The 19896-nt window shown below is 34.9% G+C and overlaps 1 protein-coding gene across 1 annotated transcript in view; it reads right to left on the reverse strand.

Moving 5' to 3' along the window:
- The window catches only part of NHS (NHS actin remodeling regulator), a 454054-nt gene that overhangs the window by 37893 nt on the left and 396265 nt on the right, over positions 1–19896 (reverse strand). The window contains exon 3 of the mRNA XM_074192344.1: positions 15256–15386. Coding sequence (XP_074048445.1) covers positions 15256–15386 — 131 coding nt within the window. The remainder of the gene's footprint in view (positions 1–15255; positions 15387–19896) is intronic.

Genomic DNA, 19896 nt, shown 5'->3' on the forward strand with positions numbered 1-19896 from the left:
AAGCTATAGTTGAAATAATTACCAATCAAACAGCTAGGGTCTTGGACCTGCTAGCTACCCAAGCCACGCAAACAAGAGAGGCGAGTATTCAACATAGATTGTACTAGACTACCTGTTGGCCAAGGAAGCAGTAGTCTGTGGTAAACTGAACTTGTCAAGCTGCTGCCTAATGATAGAGGACAATGGGTAGGTGATAAAGGGATATTAGAAAGCTGGTACATGTTCCAGTCCAAACCTGGACAAACCCATTTAGTATCTCTAGGATGAATTGGTTTACTGGTTCACAGTGGAAACAGTTACTGGGTATCTTACTATTGTCCCTAAGTGGGAGACTCCTATTAGCCATGTGTGTCTCCCATGTATGATCCAGTTAATAAAAGATTTTGTCAGCAAATTAGGACTGGTGTATGGCTCTAATAAGGTAGAGGTAAAGATATTGATAGGGAAAGTCAGTAGTCCTATCGAGGATGAGGATTGTGAATTAATTTGAGGAAGATACCACTGGTGAAGGGTGAAGACCAAGTTGTTATTAAAAAGAAAAGGGGGGAGTTGTGAGAAATGTAGGGTGTTGGTCTTCACAGGGTGTGGAGGGGAACCCTTATGCAATCCATTACAAAGGGGGAATAGTCCAGCCAATCACAAGACTGGAAGAGTTTTCCTAATCCCATTCCAGGGATACCAAAAACCAATCCAGTTCTCAACCTGTCAAGAGTGACCTAGAGATCTTGACCTAATGCTACTGAGTTTGTGCAATTAGGTAATTGAATAATAGTAACACACCCCCTGTGACAATTGGGGTTCTTTAGCATATCATGCTATGATGTGGGGAGGAATCAAATTAGGGGCATGTCATGGAATGGGTGGGCCTCTTAGATTGTAACTAAACTCTGAGAGCCTATGAATATCCAAGAGGGAGGGGAAAGAGTTTCTGAAGACCATAAATTGCCTGACTTTGAAGACTAATTCGTGCTTTACCCCTAGGTGAAGTACCAGTACCTTGTAAGGTGTATCTTGCAAAGTTCATGAATAAAATGTACAATTTTCTCTCACTCTAGCAGGTTTTTCTTTTCATTCATTTATAACAATGTTTACTCTCACAACAAGATTATTGTAATAATATAAAATAAACCAAAAAAAATTTACTATGGGTAAAGCACTGTTCTAAGTACTGGGGATGGAAGAAGAAAAAGAAGACAACTCCTGCTTTCAAATAGCTGTTATTCTATGTGGGAGGAGACAAGTCAAATTGAAAGACCCCATGGTCTTAGGGTACAAAAGCAGTAAGAGAGATAGCAATGTATTTTTTATTGTAAATTTCATTAAAAGAACCCTATCAGATTCTGGTTTTGAAATGTTTAAAAATGCTTAGAGCTTTGGAATTGAGAATTTTCTTTTCTGAGCCTTCAAGAGCATGAGAGAAGTGGGGATTTTAGCATTTACAGAGGCAATTTCCAGGTTACTTTCCACAAAGGTTGCTTTCTTGCATTATAAATATGGTGACTGTTCTAGGTGGGAAAGAGAGGGAGTTCTTTTATTCTGAGGATTACTCACTTATTAGTGAAAGTTGGTTAGCTGATAATCCTGGTGGTGCCTTCTCTAAAATGTTGGTCCTCTAGAAAATAGCTGTGGTGGTCATGTTTTAAGCAGAGTTCCTTGGAAGTGGAGAGGTACTGCTATTCCTGGTTTTCTTGCATTAATGGTCATCAGTTGCTTTTAGTGGTGTTAAGCCAGGGCTCCTTCTTTATAGGAGTTGCTTTTATAGATATAGGCCTGGAGTAGAAGCTCATAAAACATTGGAATTTGCAATTCCTTTGGTCTAAGAGTGTACCAGCTTCTATAGGTCAGGAAAAGGGGAACAAAAAGATGAAGAAAATCTAACCAGTCATAGGAAAAGTGGAAATTAGGAGTTACTGATGTCCACCCACTGTTCTCAGGTAGTAGCCCTGGATAAGGCATATACATGTTGTTGGTTAGTCTATAAAATTCAGAAGGAAGTGATAGAAACCAGAAATCATGATATCATTAGAATAAATATGATGAAAGATTGATAAACACAGAACTAATTTATGTAAAGGTAGAGATTTTTCTGCTCTCATTGGATTCTATCCAGTACTCACTTTTCCTTTCCAATAACAATATATATTGCCCTTTAAAGTTTTCAAAGTGCTTTATATACATGATAATATTTGATGATCATGACAAATCTATGTAGTAAGCAATATAGGTATTATTATCTTTATTTTACAAAAGAGAAAACCCAGGTTCATGGAAACTATGACTTGTTCATGATCATACAACTAATAAAAGCAGAGGCAAAATTTGAATCCCGATCTTTCTGAATCCTGGACCAATATCTTAACTAAGATAGAAGGCTAAATCTAACTGAATTACTGGTGCCATCTTTTGGGGATAGTTTAACAAAGACATGGAGGATAATGCTTTGGCAAGGGCTAGAACTGAATCAGGAAGAAATATTCTAGCTGGAGATATAAAATCCTACTCCCCTCCTATCTCCTGGTCAGTCCTACGCTCCCTTTACTATCCACTGTTCAGAGGGGCTTGGACAATAAATCATAGTAAGACACCATCCCCATTAGCTCTGCTGTTAGTCTCCTGGAAGTATCTCACCTCAACTGTTCTTATTTCATTCTCTTCCCTATTGGTCTTGGTCTATTCACCTCCTGGCCTTTCTCAGCATTCCACCTAATTAACCTTTGGTCAACTTGATCCACTAGTGGACCAATCATACCCACATTAGAGTTCTACTTCTTAACAGTTAAGAATTCACTTCTTCAGCAGTAGGTTTGAGATCATATTAGTTTGAATTCTGATGACTACTGCAACTCACACATGATTTCTCAAATTGCATGATATAATTGTTTTATAACTTGAATCATTTCCCAAATCACAACAGATTTTCTTCTGGTGATTCTAGGGCAATGTTATTTGTAACAATAGGCAGCAAATATAAATCCATGTAAATAATAACTCATTGTCCTGTAGTAATATTTAGCATTTTATTTAAATTTTTATAAAGAGCTTTTCCCAAAACAACCCTATCAGGTAGGTAGCACATGTAGTTCAGAAGAACAAGCTGAAATAGTCCAAACATTATGGAAAGCAATTTGGAACTATGTCCAAAAGACCTCTGTATACCCTTTGACTCTAGTAGAGATATCACTACTAGGCCTATAAGCCAAAAAGGTAAAAGAAAGAAGAAAGTTCCCAAATGTACAAGAATATTTCTAGGAGTTCTTCTTGTGGTGGCAAAGAACTGGAAACTAAAGTAATACCCAACAATTGTAAACAAGCTATGATATAAAAATTGATGGAATATTCATGTATTGTAAGAAATGATAAAAGAGTTGATATCAAAGAAGCTTTGGAAGATTTATATGAACTGACACAAAGTAAAGTGAGCAGAACCAGGAGAAAAATTTGAATAGTAACTTAGAAAAACTTAGAAACTCTGATCAAAGCAAGTTCAAGGGAATCATAGAAGCCAATAACAATTCCCAAGGAATCATAGGAAAATATGCTATCCACTGATGGAATTAAAGTGAAGATTGAAGTATATTTTCTTCTATTTCTTGTTTTTTTCTTTTGAAACATGGCTAATGTAGAAATTTGTTTTGTATGTCTATACATATATGTAATGGGTTTTATTTTTCTTGCCTTCTCAATAAGTTGAAGAAAAGGAAAAGAAAGGGAGAGAATTGGAAACTGAAAATAAAATTGAATTAAAAACAAAACAAAACAAAACAAAAAGAACAGCTGAAGTACAGAGCAGGAAAGCAAGCAATTAGCTTACAACCTCAAAACCAAATTCAGTTTTTGATATCAAGTCCCATGTACGATACTGCCTCTCACTTTATATAAGTCACATTTCCTCTCTCAAAGTCAGAATACTACAATGGGACAAGAATACTCTAGCTGGTAGTGAAAGAAAGTTATTTTTAAAACCTTATTTCACTTGGTCCTGGAAAATTATAAAGAAACAATACACCTTTCTCCTCTCAGTAGAGAATCTGATGGGGAGTGAACACTATGGATGATGAATATGATATATGTATATGAATATGAATGAGATATAGCTGCTATGTTAGATCTGCTTAAGTATTTTTCATTGTTACAAAAAAAAGAGTTCAATGAGATGATAAGGGTTAAGAGGAAAAGACTATAAGACAGATTTATTTAAAAAATCATTGATCTCTTTCTTTTTGATATTAACATCATGTATCTGCTTGGTTTCTCACTCTGAATTTCCTATTCATTCTCTGGCTACAAAATTTAATAGCTTGTGGCTATGAGTAGCTTACTTTCCTGCTCTGAGTTTTAGCTTATTCTTTGTTTTTTGTTTTGTTTTATTTTTTATTTAATTTTATTTGCAGTTCCAAATTCTCTACCCCTTCCTTTTCCCTTTCTCCAACTTAATGAAAAAGTCAGAAAAATAAAACCTATTACAAATATGTATAGACAAACAAATATTCTATCTCCTGTTATATTTTACTTTCTTTTAATTTTTATTTTATATTCTAATAGGTGACTTATTTTCATTTGAACTATAAAATGACATCTGTTTAAATGTTTATATAAAAGTTGTATGTGCCCTAGAAGGAAAGATAAAAATCTTTTGTTTCTGATCTGATACCACATGATATTCAAGTGTCTGTCTTTCAGAGTTAATTATTAATATCAAATTACTAGTTATTGTGAAAGATACTTAATAGAAAATGGGAAGGTCTCAGACCCTGAAACAAAGTCTTGGAAATGGAAGTTGTTCATATGGTGAGCAAAGCAGGGTTCTAGGTCACTGAGAACCAGCATATATATGTTGGAGTAGCAAGAACATTGCACTGAGAATCAAATGGTGGTGAGAATTCTACCATTAACTGTGATTTTGAGTTAGTTTGCTTTTTTTTTTAAGGAGAAGATGGACTAAATCCCACCAGTTAGAAGATTAAATGTATATACATTACATATAAATGCATGTGCAGAAATTTGTGAAAACAAAACCAAAAGAAACAATAAATTATGACACTTTCTGTCTTCAATCACAATATCTTCAAATCACTTCATAAAAATGAGCTCATTGGGGCAGTGGATAGACAATTGGCTCTGGAGTCAGGGGGTTCTGAGTTCAAATCTGTCCTCAGACACTTCATATTTTCCTAGCTGTGTGCCCTTGGGTAAGTCACTTAATCCCATTGCTTTAAATAAATAAATTTTTTTAAATGAGCTCATTTATTTATTACATCATATTGGAGGGCAAAACATAAATATCATACTAATTGATATGAAGATCTAAGATTTAGGATAGTGAAAGAGTTTTCCCAAAGGTTAGTGGAAGTACTAAGTTAGTCCCAACATGAATTTCCCTCTCTCACCCTGACTCTAATGTTCTACAGGATTATTTGGTCCCTGGTTTTCTTTTAATATTATTTTGCCCACAAACACATTTAGATTTTAGTATATATATATATATATATATGTGTGTGTGTATACACATATTTACACAAACACACATTCACACACACACACACACACACACATCAGTCTGGCAGCCTATCTTTATATCTTTCTTTTCTTTCTTTCCCTCCTTCCTTCCTTCCTTCCTTCCTTCTTCCTTCCTCCCTCCCTTCCTTTCTTCCTATGTACCTATATATGTATCTATATTTGTCTACCTATCATCTATCTATCTATCTAGTTATCTGTGTGGAGAGGTCATTCTCTAAGACTTTAAATTGCTGAGAAGGTACCAACTTGTACTGATAAAGGAAATTTCCTCTCAGGTCCAGTCTTTGTATGGTTTTATACTATCACTTAGTATTCAGGGAGTACATAATATTTATCCAGGGATCAGAACACTGCATTAAAGTCAGTTGTAGTTAGTTTTTCATGATGTGACAAGAAGTACAGGGAGCTTGGGTAGAGGCTATTACTACTAACTAACTGGGTCCATCATTCAGTAGAACTATTCTGCAATTTCAAAAAGAGCAGAAAACACATCTCACTTGACTGGGGTCACTATAATATTAATTCTGGTAAGGATCTTATTCATTCTCTTCTGTCAGTTCTACCAATTAGTGTATCTAATGGCAAGGGCTGCTTAACTCCATCCACACTCAAAAGTCACTAGATCCTAAATAAATAAATAAGTAGAACAAAGGCAAAGAAGTCTTTGAAGTATGTGAGGAAAATTCTCTTTGAACTTCAAAATGACACAAATTATCTCCAACTGAATGATGGTAGTAGAGTATGAGTCAGAAGAATGAATGGTTCTAAACCTTGTTTATCACCTTCTTCCCCGCAATGCTAGCTGGAGTGTTTAGATGCCAGTGGTAACTGAGCAGCTGTTTCAGTCAGTCCTGAAGTTGAGTTAAACCCTTCAAATAATAATTCAGGCCAGATGTGGAGGGAAAGAAGGGTAGCATGATCAGACTTCTACAACCAAATTCAAATATTCACAAAACCCCATAAGAAAAAAAATGTTCCCTTACTATACTCACCCATATTTTGTTTTGATTTCTGTATAATTAATTTATTCACAGAAATACCAAAATATGTAAGAGGAGCAAAAACTAGATTAGATATATTTTTTTAAATATAAAGAGGGTTATTTCATAGTCAGTAGCCTTAGGTAATATTCAGTTCTGCTAAAATGAATGGGAAATTTGCAACATTAATCACTTTTCTAAATCAAATTAATATTCTTTCTGGTTCTATGGAGAATGTTCTAGATTTGGAGGGGTTTCAGTTTTAGTTTCTTCATCTGTATAATGGACATAAAAATAATACCTCCCAGAACTGTTGTGAGCATTACATGAGAAGATATTTACAAAGTGTTTTGTATACCTTAAATCTTAAATGTTAGGTATTTTTAAAATTTTAAGTGCTAGGTATTTCTTCATCACAATTTTTATCATTAACCAGACGTCTCTGGTTAACATTTAGATTAAAGGCCTGAAATTTATTAACTGTGACACCTAAACAAAAAAAAAATAAAATAGAAAACTGAAGCTAAATACAGTTAAATGTTCACCTAAAACAACAAATGAAAATCCCCAAATAAATGAGAAAAGTATTCATTTATAGGATTTTGTTTTTCCTTTGAATTATGGAATTTCTTAAAATTTCTGCTATACATCAGTAGCTATAACATGAAGAACTTAGGGAGAATTTAATGAAGAGTTATAAAGATAATTTGAAGACTAAAATTAGATATATGCAGATATAACATAGAAATGATAAATAACCAAGAGAGAAGATCAAAGGATGATTTAACAATGGTTGAAATTCATTTAATAAATATTAAAGCATAACAAAATATTTAGCTATTTCAAATTATATGAAAAAAATAAGAAAATCCCTGCTCTTCAGAGACCAGTAGGTAAGAGAAGTGCATGGCAATAAAGTACCTTAAGAAAGATACTATAGAAATTCAGAGAAGGAAGAGATAACTTCTGTCTGGCTGGGATGATTTAGTAAGGCTTATTATTGAAGATGACATTTAAGGATGAGTTGGATTTTGATAGGTAGAGAGGAAAAAAGAGGAAAGATGGAATTGTAATAGCAAAGACACAGAGTTGGGAAAGTACAGATCCTATTTTAAAGAATGATGAATTTGGCTGGAGCATAGTGAAGCATTAGGTGATAAGACCTGAAAGGTAGAATGAAATCATTTCATGGAAAGCTTTCCTTGAAGGTCAGGCAAAAAAATCTGAATTTTATTTAGTAAGTAATAAAGGTTTTAGAAAAAGTTTTCAGATATGAAGATCTTTGTGCATGATAGCAATGGGTTCATCATTTTTTTATTTAAAAGACAACAAAAAGAAAATGTGTTAAACTACAATAGGAAAGTATTTCTTTATTTTTAAAGTAATTATAACTGTCACACATATGTATATATACAAATATGTTGTTTGTATGTGGGGCTTTTATGTTTTTCAACATGCTTTCCTCACAACAAACTTCTAACGTAGGAAAAATATTACTCTGCCTGTTTTATAAATGAGAAAGTTGAGGCTTAGAGAATTAAGTGATTAGGTTAAATTGCCCAGAATCTGAATCTATATCTCTCCCATTTCAAAAGTCCAGTCTCTTACCCACTGTATGTAATGTGAATTGGAAGGTCTTCCATCAAAAACACTTCTCTAGATGCTGATAATCATTATACAGTGTAATGGGTTCCTGATTATTAGCTGTGGATGAAGACCATATTCCTGTTCTTAGACATCTTTAGAGATCATCTGTCTGGGTTAGCTAGGTGATGCAGTGGATGGAGTATGGCCCTGGAGTCAAGAGGACCTGAGTTCAAATGTGACATCAGACACTTAATAATTACTTAGCTGTGTGACCTTGGACAAATCACTTAACCCCATTGCCATGCAAAACAAAACAAAAAAATAGAAATCATCTGTCAATGACATGACAGGATAGTCTAGCTTCTGAGAACTAAGAGGGTAAATATGGTATGTAGTGGAGAGAACATGGAACCATAAAACCAAGGTTCAAATTCTAGTCTGGCTTAAATTCCTGTTAAACCAGATAAGTCATTTCAATGGGCAGCATTTTTGGAACTGTTAAATGAAGGGTTTGGATTTAATTGTCTCTAAGATTCCTTCCATTTCTACTGATCTTTGAACTATTTTTTTTTTTGCTTGGTGACTTGTCTACTTTTTTCTCTGATTAAAGCTACTTAAAAGACTCATTTCTTGAATATCTTGGATATGTGAAATTACTAGAGTGGTCACATTTTTGGACTGTGATCAAGGAGGCTTGAGGATTGACTCTGGTATTTCTGCTACTTATTTCAATTCAATTCAATAGACATTTATTAAATACCTGCCATGCTGAAGACCTAGTGTTTTCTCTCCTAGTCTGATTAGACTTGTGTGATTCTTATGTGATTTTTTTTCCCTAAAAAAATCTGTTGCTAAAATTTGTTTGTCTGTGAAATGGATAAACTTTCAATCATTAAAATTTGGTTAGATCTTTAAGATGCCCTTCATTTTTTGGCATTTCCCCCCTAGATTAGGGCAACCTAATGTCACCTCATTTGGAAAAGCATACATTATAAACCCAGTGTGTGAAATTAGATAACTTCCAACCCTGAAGGTAAAGTTTAACTAGGGTGGGATGACTAGGGACTTTGCCCCAGGAACCCAGAAGGGGACTGATATCATCTACATTCCTTAGACTCTTAGAAATAAATTAATTTAACACCTTCTTATCAATATTAATAAAATAGAGCTGCCTTCGTACTGTATCCTGGTGTCTTTGTCTCCCCCATTCATTCAACTGAATTTGTGGCCTTTTGGTGATACCTTCCACAAAGATATTTAATGAATCTTGCTGCAGTCATTAAAATGATTAGGTTTACCTCTCCATTCATCACTCTAGCGTAAGCTCCAGCACATGTCAGGATAGCAGTGTCCAGTCTCCCCTGCAATATTTGTAAAGACCATCTGGGATTTCATGACTTACTGCCTTGAGTTCTGAAGAAAGTGACCTGTACTCATTATGAATCCTGCCCCTGTAGAAAAGTTAGTCACACTTGCTAATAAATAATCTCTGGTTATCTAAATCATTGGACTTCAGCAGTTCCCCAAAACAGTTTAAAATAATATTGACCAACACATTACCAAAAATATGCTTGAGACACTTTCATTGAAAGATGATCCAAACTTGAAATGAAATTATAGAAATTGTGCTTTTTTTTGGTCAGAATTCCTATAATTCTGCATAAAATTGAGTTTCTGATATTCTCTTTTGAATCTACTATTGTTACACATCAAGTAAGATTTCCATCTCAGGGCCATGATTATCTTTTCCTCAAAGCTAAGATCTAGTATATTACAGTGCTGTTCCTGAGTCTTGCTTTAGAACCCTAGTGACTGTACTTGGGAGTCTAAGACAAGATTGTATACTGAGAAGCTTCTGAATAACGTGGTCTCCATTACTTTTGAGTAACAGATTAGGCTTTCCTGCTGCCCCTAACAAGAGCTAGAGTGAGATTTTCAAAAAAAGTAAAACAACATTATATATATATATATATATATATATATATATATATACACACACACACACACACACACACACACATATATACAAAAGTACTTTTAGCAGCTCTTTTTTGTTGTTAAAAAATTAGAAACTCAGGGAATTGCTGAACAAATTATAGTATATGAATGCAATGGCATGTTACTGTGCTATAAGAAAGGATGAAAGGAATAGCTTTAGAGCAATCTGGGTGGACCTGTATGGGCTGATGAAGAGTGAAGCAATATACACAAATACATAAGTGATCCCATTTGATCTAAAACTTCTTCAGCAACTTGCTCCTATTCCATCACTTTTCTTCAATTTGTCCAAGTCTGCTAGGTATTTTCCTACTTGCCTACAAACATATCCATGCCTCTTCCATCTGCAAATCTGCAATCTCTCTCTCTCTCTCTCTCTCTCTCTCTCTCTCTCTCTCTCTCTCTCTCTCTCTCTCTCTCTCTCTCTCTCTCTCTCCCTCCCTCCCTCCCTCCCTCCCTCCATCTATCCCTACTAGTTAGTATCATACTTCTCCCTTTTGTGAAAGCTCTCTGAGAAGACCAGTTACAACAGGTGCCTCTACTTCCTTTTCTCTTAGTCTCTTCTTAACTCTTTGCAGTTTGATGTCCTTATTCAACCAAAACTTCCCTTTCCAAAGTTATCATTAATCTTCTAATTTACAAATCCATAATTTACAAATGATTTTTTAAATCATCATTATTCTTGACCACTGACCTCTATATAGCTCTTTATACTCTCTTCTTTCCATGTTTTTAATGACACTATTCTCTCCAAATTCTCTTCCTACCTGACTACTCCTTCTCAGTCTCTTCTGTTGGATTTCCATCTAGGTCATCTCTGTAACTGAGTGTATCCAACAAAGCTCTCTATATCCTGGACTCTCATCTCTTCCTACTCTATATTAATTCATTTGATGATTTTATCAGCATTTATAGATTGATTAAATTATAATCTCTATGTTGACAATTGTTAAATCTACTTATCCAGCCCTAACCTCTCTCACATTGCCATTAGTGTATTGGACATCCCAAACTGGAAGTCTTATGGACATAATAAAATTGACCTGTCCAAAACTGAACTTATCTTTCTCCTCCAACCCTCCCTTTCTTCCAAATACCCTTATTATGGTCCAAGTTACCACTATTCTCCCAGTCCCCCAGACTCACAATCTAGGTCTCATCCTTGATTTTGCTCCCCATATCTAATCTGTTGCTATGCCTATTGATTTCATCTTTGTGACATCTCTTAAATCCACATACTTGCCAAAGTAATCTTCTATGTCACTACCTCTAGGATCAAATCCTCTTTTTGGTGTTCCAAGTCCTTCATAACCTGCCTACCCTCTGACTTTTACAGTCTTCTTAGCCCCTACTTCCTTCACTCCTCTGCCATGTACTTTGTGATCTAGTGATGTTGGCTTCCTTGCTGTTCTTTGAACAAAATGCTTTATTTTCTGACTCCCAGAATTTTCATTGGCTGTCCCCCATGCCTGGAATTATATGTATGTATATGTATATATATCCTTCCTGATCTCTTCCTTTTGGCTTCAAGTCCCAACTAAAATCTTACCTTCCACAGAAAGACTTTTGTCCTTTCCTTATTTCCAATTTATCCTCGATATAACTTATTTGACAATAGTTATTTTCATGTTGTCTCCCCTGTTGTTTGTGACCTCCTTAAGAACAGGGACTATTTTTTATCTTTTTTTGTATTTCAGGAGTCTAACTCAAATTAATAGCACATTTAATAAATGTTTGTTGATTGACTGTAGTGAGCAGAATCAGAACAAGTCATGCAATTAAAACAACCTTTGAAAGAAAAAGAAATTTGAAAGAATTCAGAACTCTTAAGTCTTTAATGACAATGATCAAGTACAATTTCAGAGCACCATTGATTGAATGAAGCATGCTTCCCACCTCCTGAGAGTTGAACAACAATTAGTTTCCTAGGGTTTTGCTATAGCCTTTCATTGCATATACAAATATATGGAATTCTAAGGATGTATGGTCATTATTAAGACACAATTATTAATATTAAGGTATAATTATTAATATTAATACTTAGTTATTAATATTAAGGCATATTTTAGAGCACTTTGAGGTTTGCACTACTCTTTACATATATTATCCCATTTGCAACTCACTACAACTTTGTGAGGTAGAGATTACTATTATCTCCATTTTATAGCTGGAGAAAGTGACCAAGAGAGGTTATGTTATTTGCCCAGGGTTATATTGCTTCTAAGTTTCTGAGTTGGGATTCAAACTCAGACCCATCTAACTCCAAGTTTAATATAGTAGTTACTTGTACAATATAAAACCTCTTTGCTGAAATTTTCTGTCCTCTTTACTAAATAAATAATATACATGCCACTTAAATTTTTTTTCTAGGAAGGTGGCTAATCACGTGAATGAAAACTTGCTAAGCAATTACTCTCACGTGCTTGGTGAGAAACCGTGTTTCATAAGAAAAAGTTTTTTTCATTGCAGATATGGCACATTTATAATTTAGTCAAGCCAGACCTAAACTTTTCCTAGCCAAAAAACTTCAAAATAGATAACATTTTTTTCAAAGGGTCCCAGCCTCCCTTTTCACCCATTACAGCAAGGATTCTTAACCATTTTGTGTCATTAACCCCTTTGACCAACTAGTATAGTCTAAGGATCTTTTCTCAGAATAATGACTTTTAAATGGATAAAAATAAAATATATAGGATTATAAAATAAATCAATTATATTGCTATAGATATAATATATATATATATATATATATATATATGTATAGGTATATATATTAAAAGTCTAAGGGTAGCTAGGTAGTGCAGTAGATAGAGCACTGGCCCTGGAGTTAGGAGGACCTGAGTTCAAATGTAGCCTCAGACACAATAATTATCTAGCTGTGTAATCTTGGGAAAGTCATTGAACTACATTGCCTTCAATAAATAAAATTTTTTAAAAAGTGTACAGACCCCAGATCAAAAGCCTTACCTCTATGATGTTCCTCCCCACTTCTAAACTATCTGTATATTCTTTCCTTCCCAATATTTGGAACTCAGAAATTCACTGATACTATGATATAAATGACTGATATAGTATAATATGTTACCTCTCCCAAAGGTAACTATTTTTCAAGGATCAAAAGAAAGAATCTTTAATTATTAAACTGTAGACATTTATCAGTTAAATGAGCAATATATTTGAGGGGAAGGTTCCTTGATCTCTTGGAATCATGTCATTTAGCAAGTTGCATGATCTATCTACCTATAAGGTCAAATCTATGAAGGGATTCCATGTGAATCAGATATTTGTTACTTGCATTTTTTTTTAGTTCACAAGCCTTTTGTTCATCTAAATAGGCAGGTCTGATGTCCTGCAAGTTTTACTTGGAGAATCTCTGGTTCAAATTAAGTGTGAATAAACTAAGCATCACCTCCTCCCACTTATGGGAGCCAGGGGTTACTTTGAAGTGGTCACTAAAGAAGGGGTTTCTCTCAGTGGTGGTCTTTATGGTGGGGTTTCCCATCTGGGAGGAAAGTTGGCTCCTTTTACAACTGGGACTAATCATTCACTGAAAATGGGTCTAAAGAGTATATGAAACTGGCAGTCAGCCAAGGGCTCTAGCCACAGGAGGAGATTGCTGTACAAATGAGGGGAGGAAAACAAGTGCGTCAATCCATAACATTCCAGAATTTCCCCTCCCCATTGCCCTAACCCTATCTCCTTACAAAAATGTCACTAGAGACAGTTATAGTATTTGGTTACTCCTCTAGTGAAGCAGGTCAGAGAGTGCAATGTAGAAGTGGTATAACATGTCAGAAATTATGTGTAAGCATCCAGAGTAATTTAAATGTCATAGGGAGGTCAGGGAATTTCTTCCATTTGTCATCAGATCATGAAAAGAGTGTCCTTTCCACTGAGAGTTGGGTTCTTTAATGGTGATGCCACTGAACAGAATTTGACACTTTCAATTAGGGAAACTAGCAATATCAAATTCCTAATAACTTCTCCCAACCTTTTGTATATTATCATAGAAGACTTAAAGATTGCAGTACTATATGATCTCTCACAGACATTCCATAGTGGCAGGACTGTGGCTACATTCATTTTATTTCAACTATGCACCCATGTTCTTATAACCCTATGTACTGGCATCAAAGATGGTAGGACAGAAGCCCATACAATATGGGACAGAAGCCCATACAATATGGGGGTCATGGACTATAGAGCTAAATGGCACCACACAAGTTCTTTGTACAATAATGTGGAATTCAACAATTATTTAAAGATAAGGACATTGCTCCTTGTGATACTGTATTTTTTGCATGATCCTAAGGATTTTAGGATCATATATATTTACAGTAGGAAGAGACCTTACAAGCTATCAAGTCCAACCTCATTTTACAGATGAGGAAATTGAGTCTGAAATAGGTTGGGATGCTAAGTTTAAACGTCTAGACCAGGAGTTGGAGTCTGGACTCCAAACCCTTCCCTCTCTACTTCATCACCTTTCAACCCCTAAGTCTCCAGGTTTTCATTATTCTCATCCTGTGGAACTAGCTTTAAAATTCAAAGGTCAATAAATATTGTAGTGAATAGCTATTGCTGATGACAGGTTTATTCAGGCTTCCCTGAATAATGATGCCAGCATATAATTCCACTACTTGATTTATAGGTTGGACTGTAGGACATTGACAAAAGACAAAAGTAATATCCAGACTTCCTAGAAATGAAGAATTCAGCACACATCAATGATACTATTAGCACCCCAATCAGTGTGCCTGAAAATGTTTCCTTATTATGTAAAACTAAAAACTATGCTATTAACAAGATTACCTTTATTACTTTTTAAAGAATAATATTTTTCCCCCATAATAGATTACTCCAAACTTCTCTTAGCTCTTCCTAAACATTCTCCTAATATAATATTTTATATTACAATTATCCCTGGAACTGTCATGTCAGTTATCTCTATCACTCTTAACTGGTGAGATTAATCTTCAAGAAAATAAAAGAGAAAGGAAAAAAAAAGTCTTTTGTCTCCAAATGTTCCTCAATCAATCATGGTGTCCATTCTGATAGAAGGGCAGAGGTGCCCATGCAACCAATCACCTAGACCAGCCATTTAGAACTAAATAGATTCATAATGATACATGGTGAATAAATTAAACAGCTGTCCATAGGTTGAAATTCTTACCGCTAAAAAGTGCCGGTCCTTAAGCTCAACCCTCTTCCGACCATAGGATGCAGGTAAAGAAGGAAGTGGGGGTGCCACCACAGAAAGTGGGACAGTTACTCTTTGTTCTTTATCTCCACGGTTCCGATGTTCTGTTTTAGGAGAAAGGGAAGTAAAGAGAAAAATTATATTTTTTCCTTTTGAAGGGACACTTGCAAAAAGCTAAGAAAACATGAGTTGCAATTGAAAAGATTAAGATTTCTGAAATAATATCTGACTAAACAAAATCTCAGTGTTTGCTTCATGTTAACTGGAAGATACATTTCAATGATCTGATCTTACACAGTATGATATATAGTCCTTATATAATATTATAGCTTATTTCAAAGGGTAACTAGGTAGTACAGTAGATAGAGAACCAGGCCTGGAGACAGGAAGACTTATCTTCATGAGTTCATATCTGGCCTCAGATACTTCCTAGCTTGTGACCCTGGGCAAGTCACTTAATCTGGTTTACCTCAGGTCCCTCATCTGTAAAATGGGCTGAAGAGGGATTAGCTAGATGGTGCAGTGGATAGAGCACCAGCTCTGGAGTCAGGAGGACCTGAATTCAAATCTGAACTCAGACACTTAATTGCCTAGCTGTATGACCTTGGGCAAGTCACTCTTAATCCCATTGCCTTAAATTAAAAAAAAAGAGCTGAAGAAGGAAATGGTAAACCACTCCAGTTTCTTTGCTAAGAAAATCCCAAATGGGAACATGAAGAGTTGGAAATACCTGAACAATAATAAAACTTCAGAAAGTTCTAGAAGCACTATGACTTTGGATTTGTCTTATTTCAACATAACATGGGAAAATTTAGAAAAAAAAAGAATTGAACAGTGAAGAGTATTCCTGTCTATACTGTGAGAAATTTTCATAGAAGAATAGAGGTTCAGAAACAAAAGGATGGTCATGAAACCTTCACAGGATGAAAAGCCTCTTTTCACATAATCCATAATCCATACCCAACTACATAATTCAATTGATTGTAGGAATGAACCTTGGGAACCAGGCAAGGGTGAAGACTGAAACAAACCATCACCTCTACAAACAAGTCCTTTAAGTCAAGGTCTAAAAGTGGAATCATACTTACACAATGTCGGTGGCTACTCAGGTGTGTTGTGAATTTCACAAGACTAATTCATCAAAAGCTCTAGAATATATGCTAACAATCCCTTATAGGGAGTAGAAAGAGTCAAAACAGAAAGAAAATTATAGATCAATTTCCCTCATGAATATGAATACAAAAATTTTAAATAAAATATTAGCAGAGATTATAGCAAATTATCACCAGGATAATATACTATGATCAAGTAGGATTTATACCAGGAATGCAGGGTTGGTTTAATATTAGCAAAGCTATTAGTATAATTGACCATATCAATAACAAACCTAACAGAAATCATATGATTATTTCAATAGATGCTGAAAAAGGTTTTGACAAAATACACCACCCATTCCTCTTACAAACACCAGAGTATACTAACAATTATTCACTCAGCTCACTCCTTAAAGCACATCACTGTCCTTAAGTCACCTAGATTGAGTTATCAATAACTGTCCTTGTCAGCTTCATTCCTATTTTCTCTGAGTAGGAAAAATATTCTTGTTCTTCTTTATCTCCTGCTAGTAATTTTTTATCCATACTATATTTTTATGTCTAGAATAATCTATCTTTTCACTTCCACTCACTTGGTTCTTTACAATTCTTGAGCTAGGCTTAAAAGAAAACAACCAAAAAGCTTGCCCCATCCAGGACACCGTCCCCTTACATAATTCAGGATTGCTCATTTCCCTATCATTCCATTGTCCATAATAGAGCAGCACGGTATGAATAAACAGCCTATAAAGTAGTGTTTTTGCTTAACTTGAATTAAATGATTAATTTTTTGGCAACCAATGAATAATTTTTTAAATGGGAAAATTATATATTCTATATTTTTCAGTTAATTGTGTGACTGTGAGTTGAGGAAGCCTCTGATGAAAATCATTGCAAAAGCTTGTTGTTTCCTTTCTCATAATTTTCTCAAGGATACTCTTGATGTGAGTATAAATCATTCTCATCTTAGAAATTACAAAATGCTTTCAACAATATCGGGTTACCAGATGACCCAAACCACTATCTGTTTAATGCCAGTATTCTCCCTGTAACACTATATATCTGGCAGTCATGAGACACCATAATCTCTGAAGAATCAAAATTTCACATCAATATAGAGCATGGAGGGTCTAAACTAGCCTCTGTCATATTACTAACATGTCTGGCATGTAAGAAGTGGTGGGAAAGATATCCAGATGTGAGAGGAGATTGCCTAGTCAAGGTAAGGGATAGCAGAAAGTTTTAATACTACAGCATAAAATAAAAGAAGACCTAGGGGAGGCTTCTAGAATAATGGATCAATACTCTTAATTGTGAAATGCACAGGATATAAAGGTGTGTACAGATTCTCCACTAATAGAGGAAATGTACATGCCATCCAGTCCACAGATCCATCTAAGTTTATATTTATAAATTTTTAACATGTCATTTGTGCCATTTCTATGTAAATCTATATAAATTATATTTATTCCTTATTCATAACTTTCTGGAAATCCATGTCCCAAAAGGTTAAGTATGAGTTCTTAGCATGAAGAGCCTCTGAGCCTGCGAGGTTTTTCAGAAGGATGGGAAAAGGACTTGAGAAGTGCAAGACAGAAACATCTAAGATCAGAGGGACCTTGTGGAAGGATTGTGGCCACAAATTAATAGCTCCACATAACTAGCCATGGGGATTAACTATGGGAACTCAATCTTGGGGAATAGCTATGGTTTCTGTGATAATTTGTAACCCAATCTATCAAGAACTACCATGAGTTTCTCCATCAGTTTTCCACGAATCACTAATGTATTCACCTTCCTTTGTGTTGAGACCCTAGTCTAATACTCCCAAGAAACTTGCTTAAGATGGAGGAGCTGAGTGCCTAGAACCCTTAATGTTTAATTAATGGGTTTATTTACCTTTCATTTTAGCAAACTGAATGCTGTTGCAAGCTGAAAAATGATAGATCCTAAAAGAGCCAAGAGACTGAGGAGAGCCAAAAGAAGAATTATTAAACAGGATTAAACTAAACATTGACACATTCCATCTTAATATCTAGCCAGAGCGTATGTATTTTGAGATAAAAGTTTCTTCAATTTTTTTTACCCCTTTCCTACCATTCTTTTCTGAACAGCTTAAATTTTTTAATATAATGCTATCAACTTTGACCCTAAAAAGGAATGTTAAAAGCATTACTCCTTAAGATAAGGAAGAAGAAGTAATTAATATTCCTGTTATTTCAATTCTATCTTTATTTTTAACCCCTCTCCTTATTTTCCCAGGAATAAGAAATAGGAATGGTAGCACCTACAATTTATGTGTAACACTATAGAAGATAATATCAGTGAGTTGGAGCTGTAGCAGTTTATTCTTATTTATTCCTTTAGATTAAGTGTATTTAATTGAGGAGCTTGATAGAAAAGGGTATCTTAAATGTAAATATATTTCCATGATTTATTAATCTCTAACTCGGGGTCTTTAAAAAATATAGAGTACATATTTGCTAAAGGGATGGATTCAATGAACTGTGCCACTAATTTCTTTAATAAGTCCTAATGAAGGATATTGAGTGTGGCCAGCAGACCTGGCCCAAGATACCTAGATGATTTCATCTTCTTTCTTTATTTTTGAGTGAAACTATCAAGGGAATATTTTGAGTAACTAACAATATATTTCATTTGACTAGGGAAAGATCAACTAAACTGTCAACACCAAATGGCCTTAAATGGTGCTATTTACTTTTTTGGGAACTCAGTAAAAGCATATTAATCATGTTGAGGGTAGGAATTACTTAAGACTATGAGGGAAAGAGATCTGAATTTGAAATTAGGAGACATAGGTTCAAATCTCGAATTTGCTTCTTGTTGTGTCATTAGGTCATTAAAGTCTCTAAGCCTCAAATTCCCTATCTGTAAAATAAACATAATAATACTTATACTGCCTACGTCTTGGAGTTCAACAATTCAATTTAAAAGGTCATTTATTAAGCAGAGACCTACTGAATAGAGACTTGGACTTGTAGCCAGGATAATCTGAGTTCAGTTACCACCATTGTGACCCTGAGCAGGTGACTTAATCTCTCAATGCTCTAAGCAATTTTCTAAACTGAAAGTTTCCTTAGTATAGGGATTTTTTTTTCAACCAGGAGATATTTATAGCAATGAAATCACAAGTCTAGTGCATATTTCTATCTTTATTTAGCACTCACTATATGTACTAGGTTAGGCTATATAGGTTAGGCTCCGAGGAGGTTCAAAGGCAAGAAGAAGTAGTGCCTCCCCCACAAGGAGTTTCCAATCTTTTATGGATAGACAGGAGAGTAAGGGAAGCAGGGAAGAAAGAAGTGTTGAGGAAAGTATCTTATTAGTATTAAAATGTTAAAGAAATGCACCCCTTGATACTCTTAGCTATAGCCATCTATCAGTTTCAGTAAAACCCCAACTGGGTAATGATTCTCAGGTCAATTTATGTTAAGAATCTGCACTGCGTCTGGGCTCCATTCACAAACCAGCTGACATCTTTAATAGGTTTTCCAGGCCT

The sequence above is a fragment of the Macrotis lagotis genome, chromosome 6 (assembly GCF_037893015.1).
Source record: "Macrotis lagotis isolate mMagLag1 chromosome 6, bilby.v1.9.chrom.fasta, whole genome shotgun sequence".
In the NCBI taxonomy this organism is placed as follows: Eukaryota; Metazoa; Chordata; class Mammalia; order Peramelemorphia; family Peramelidae; genus Macrotis; species Macrotis lagotis.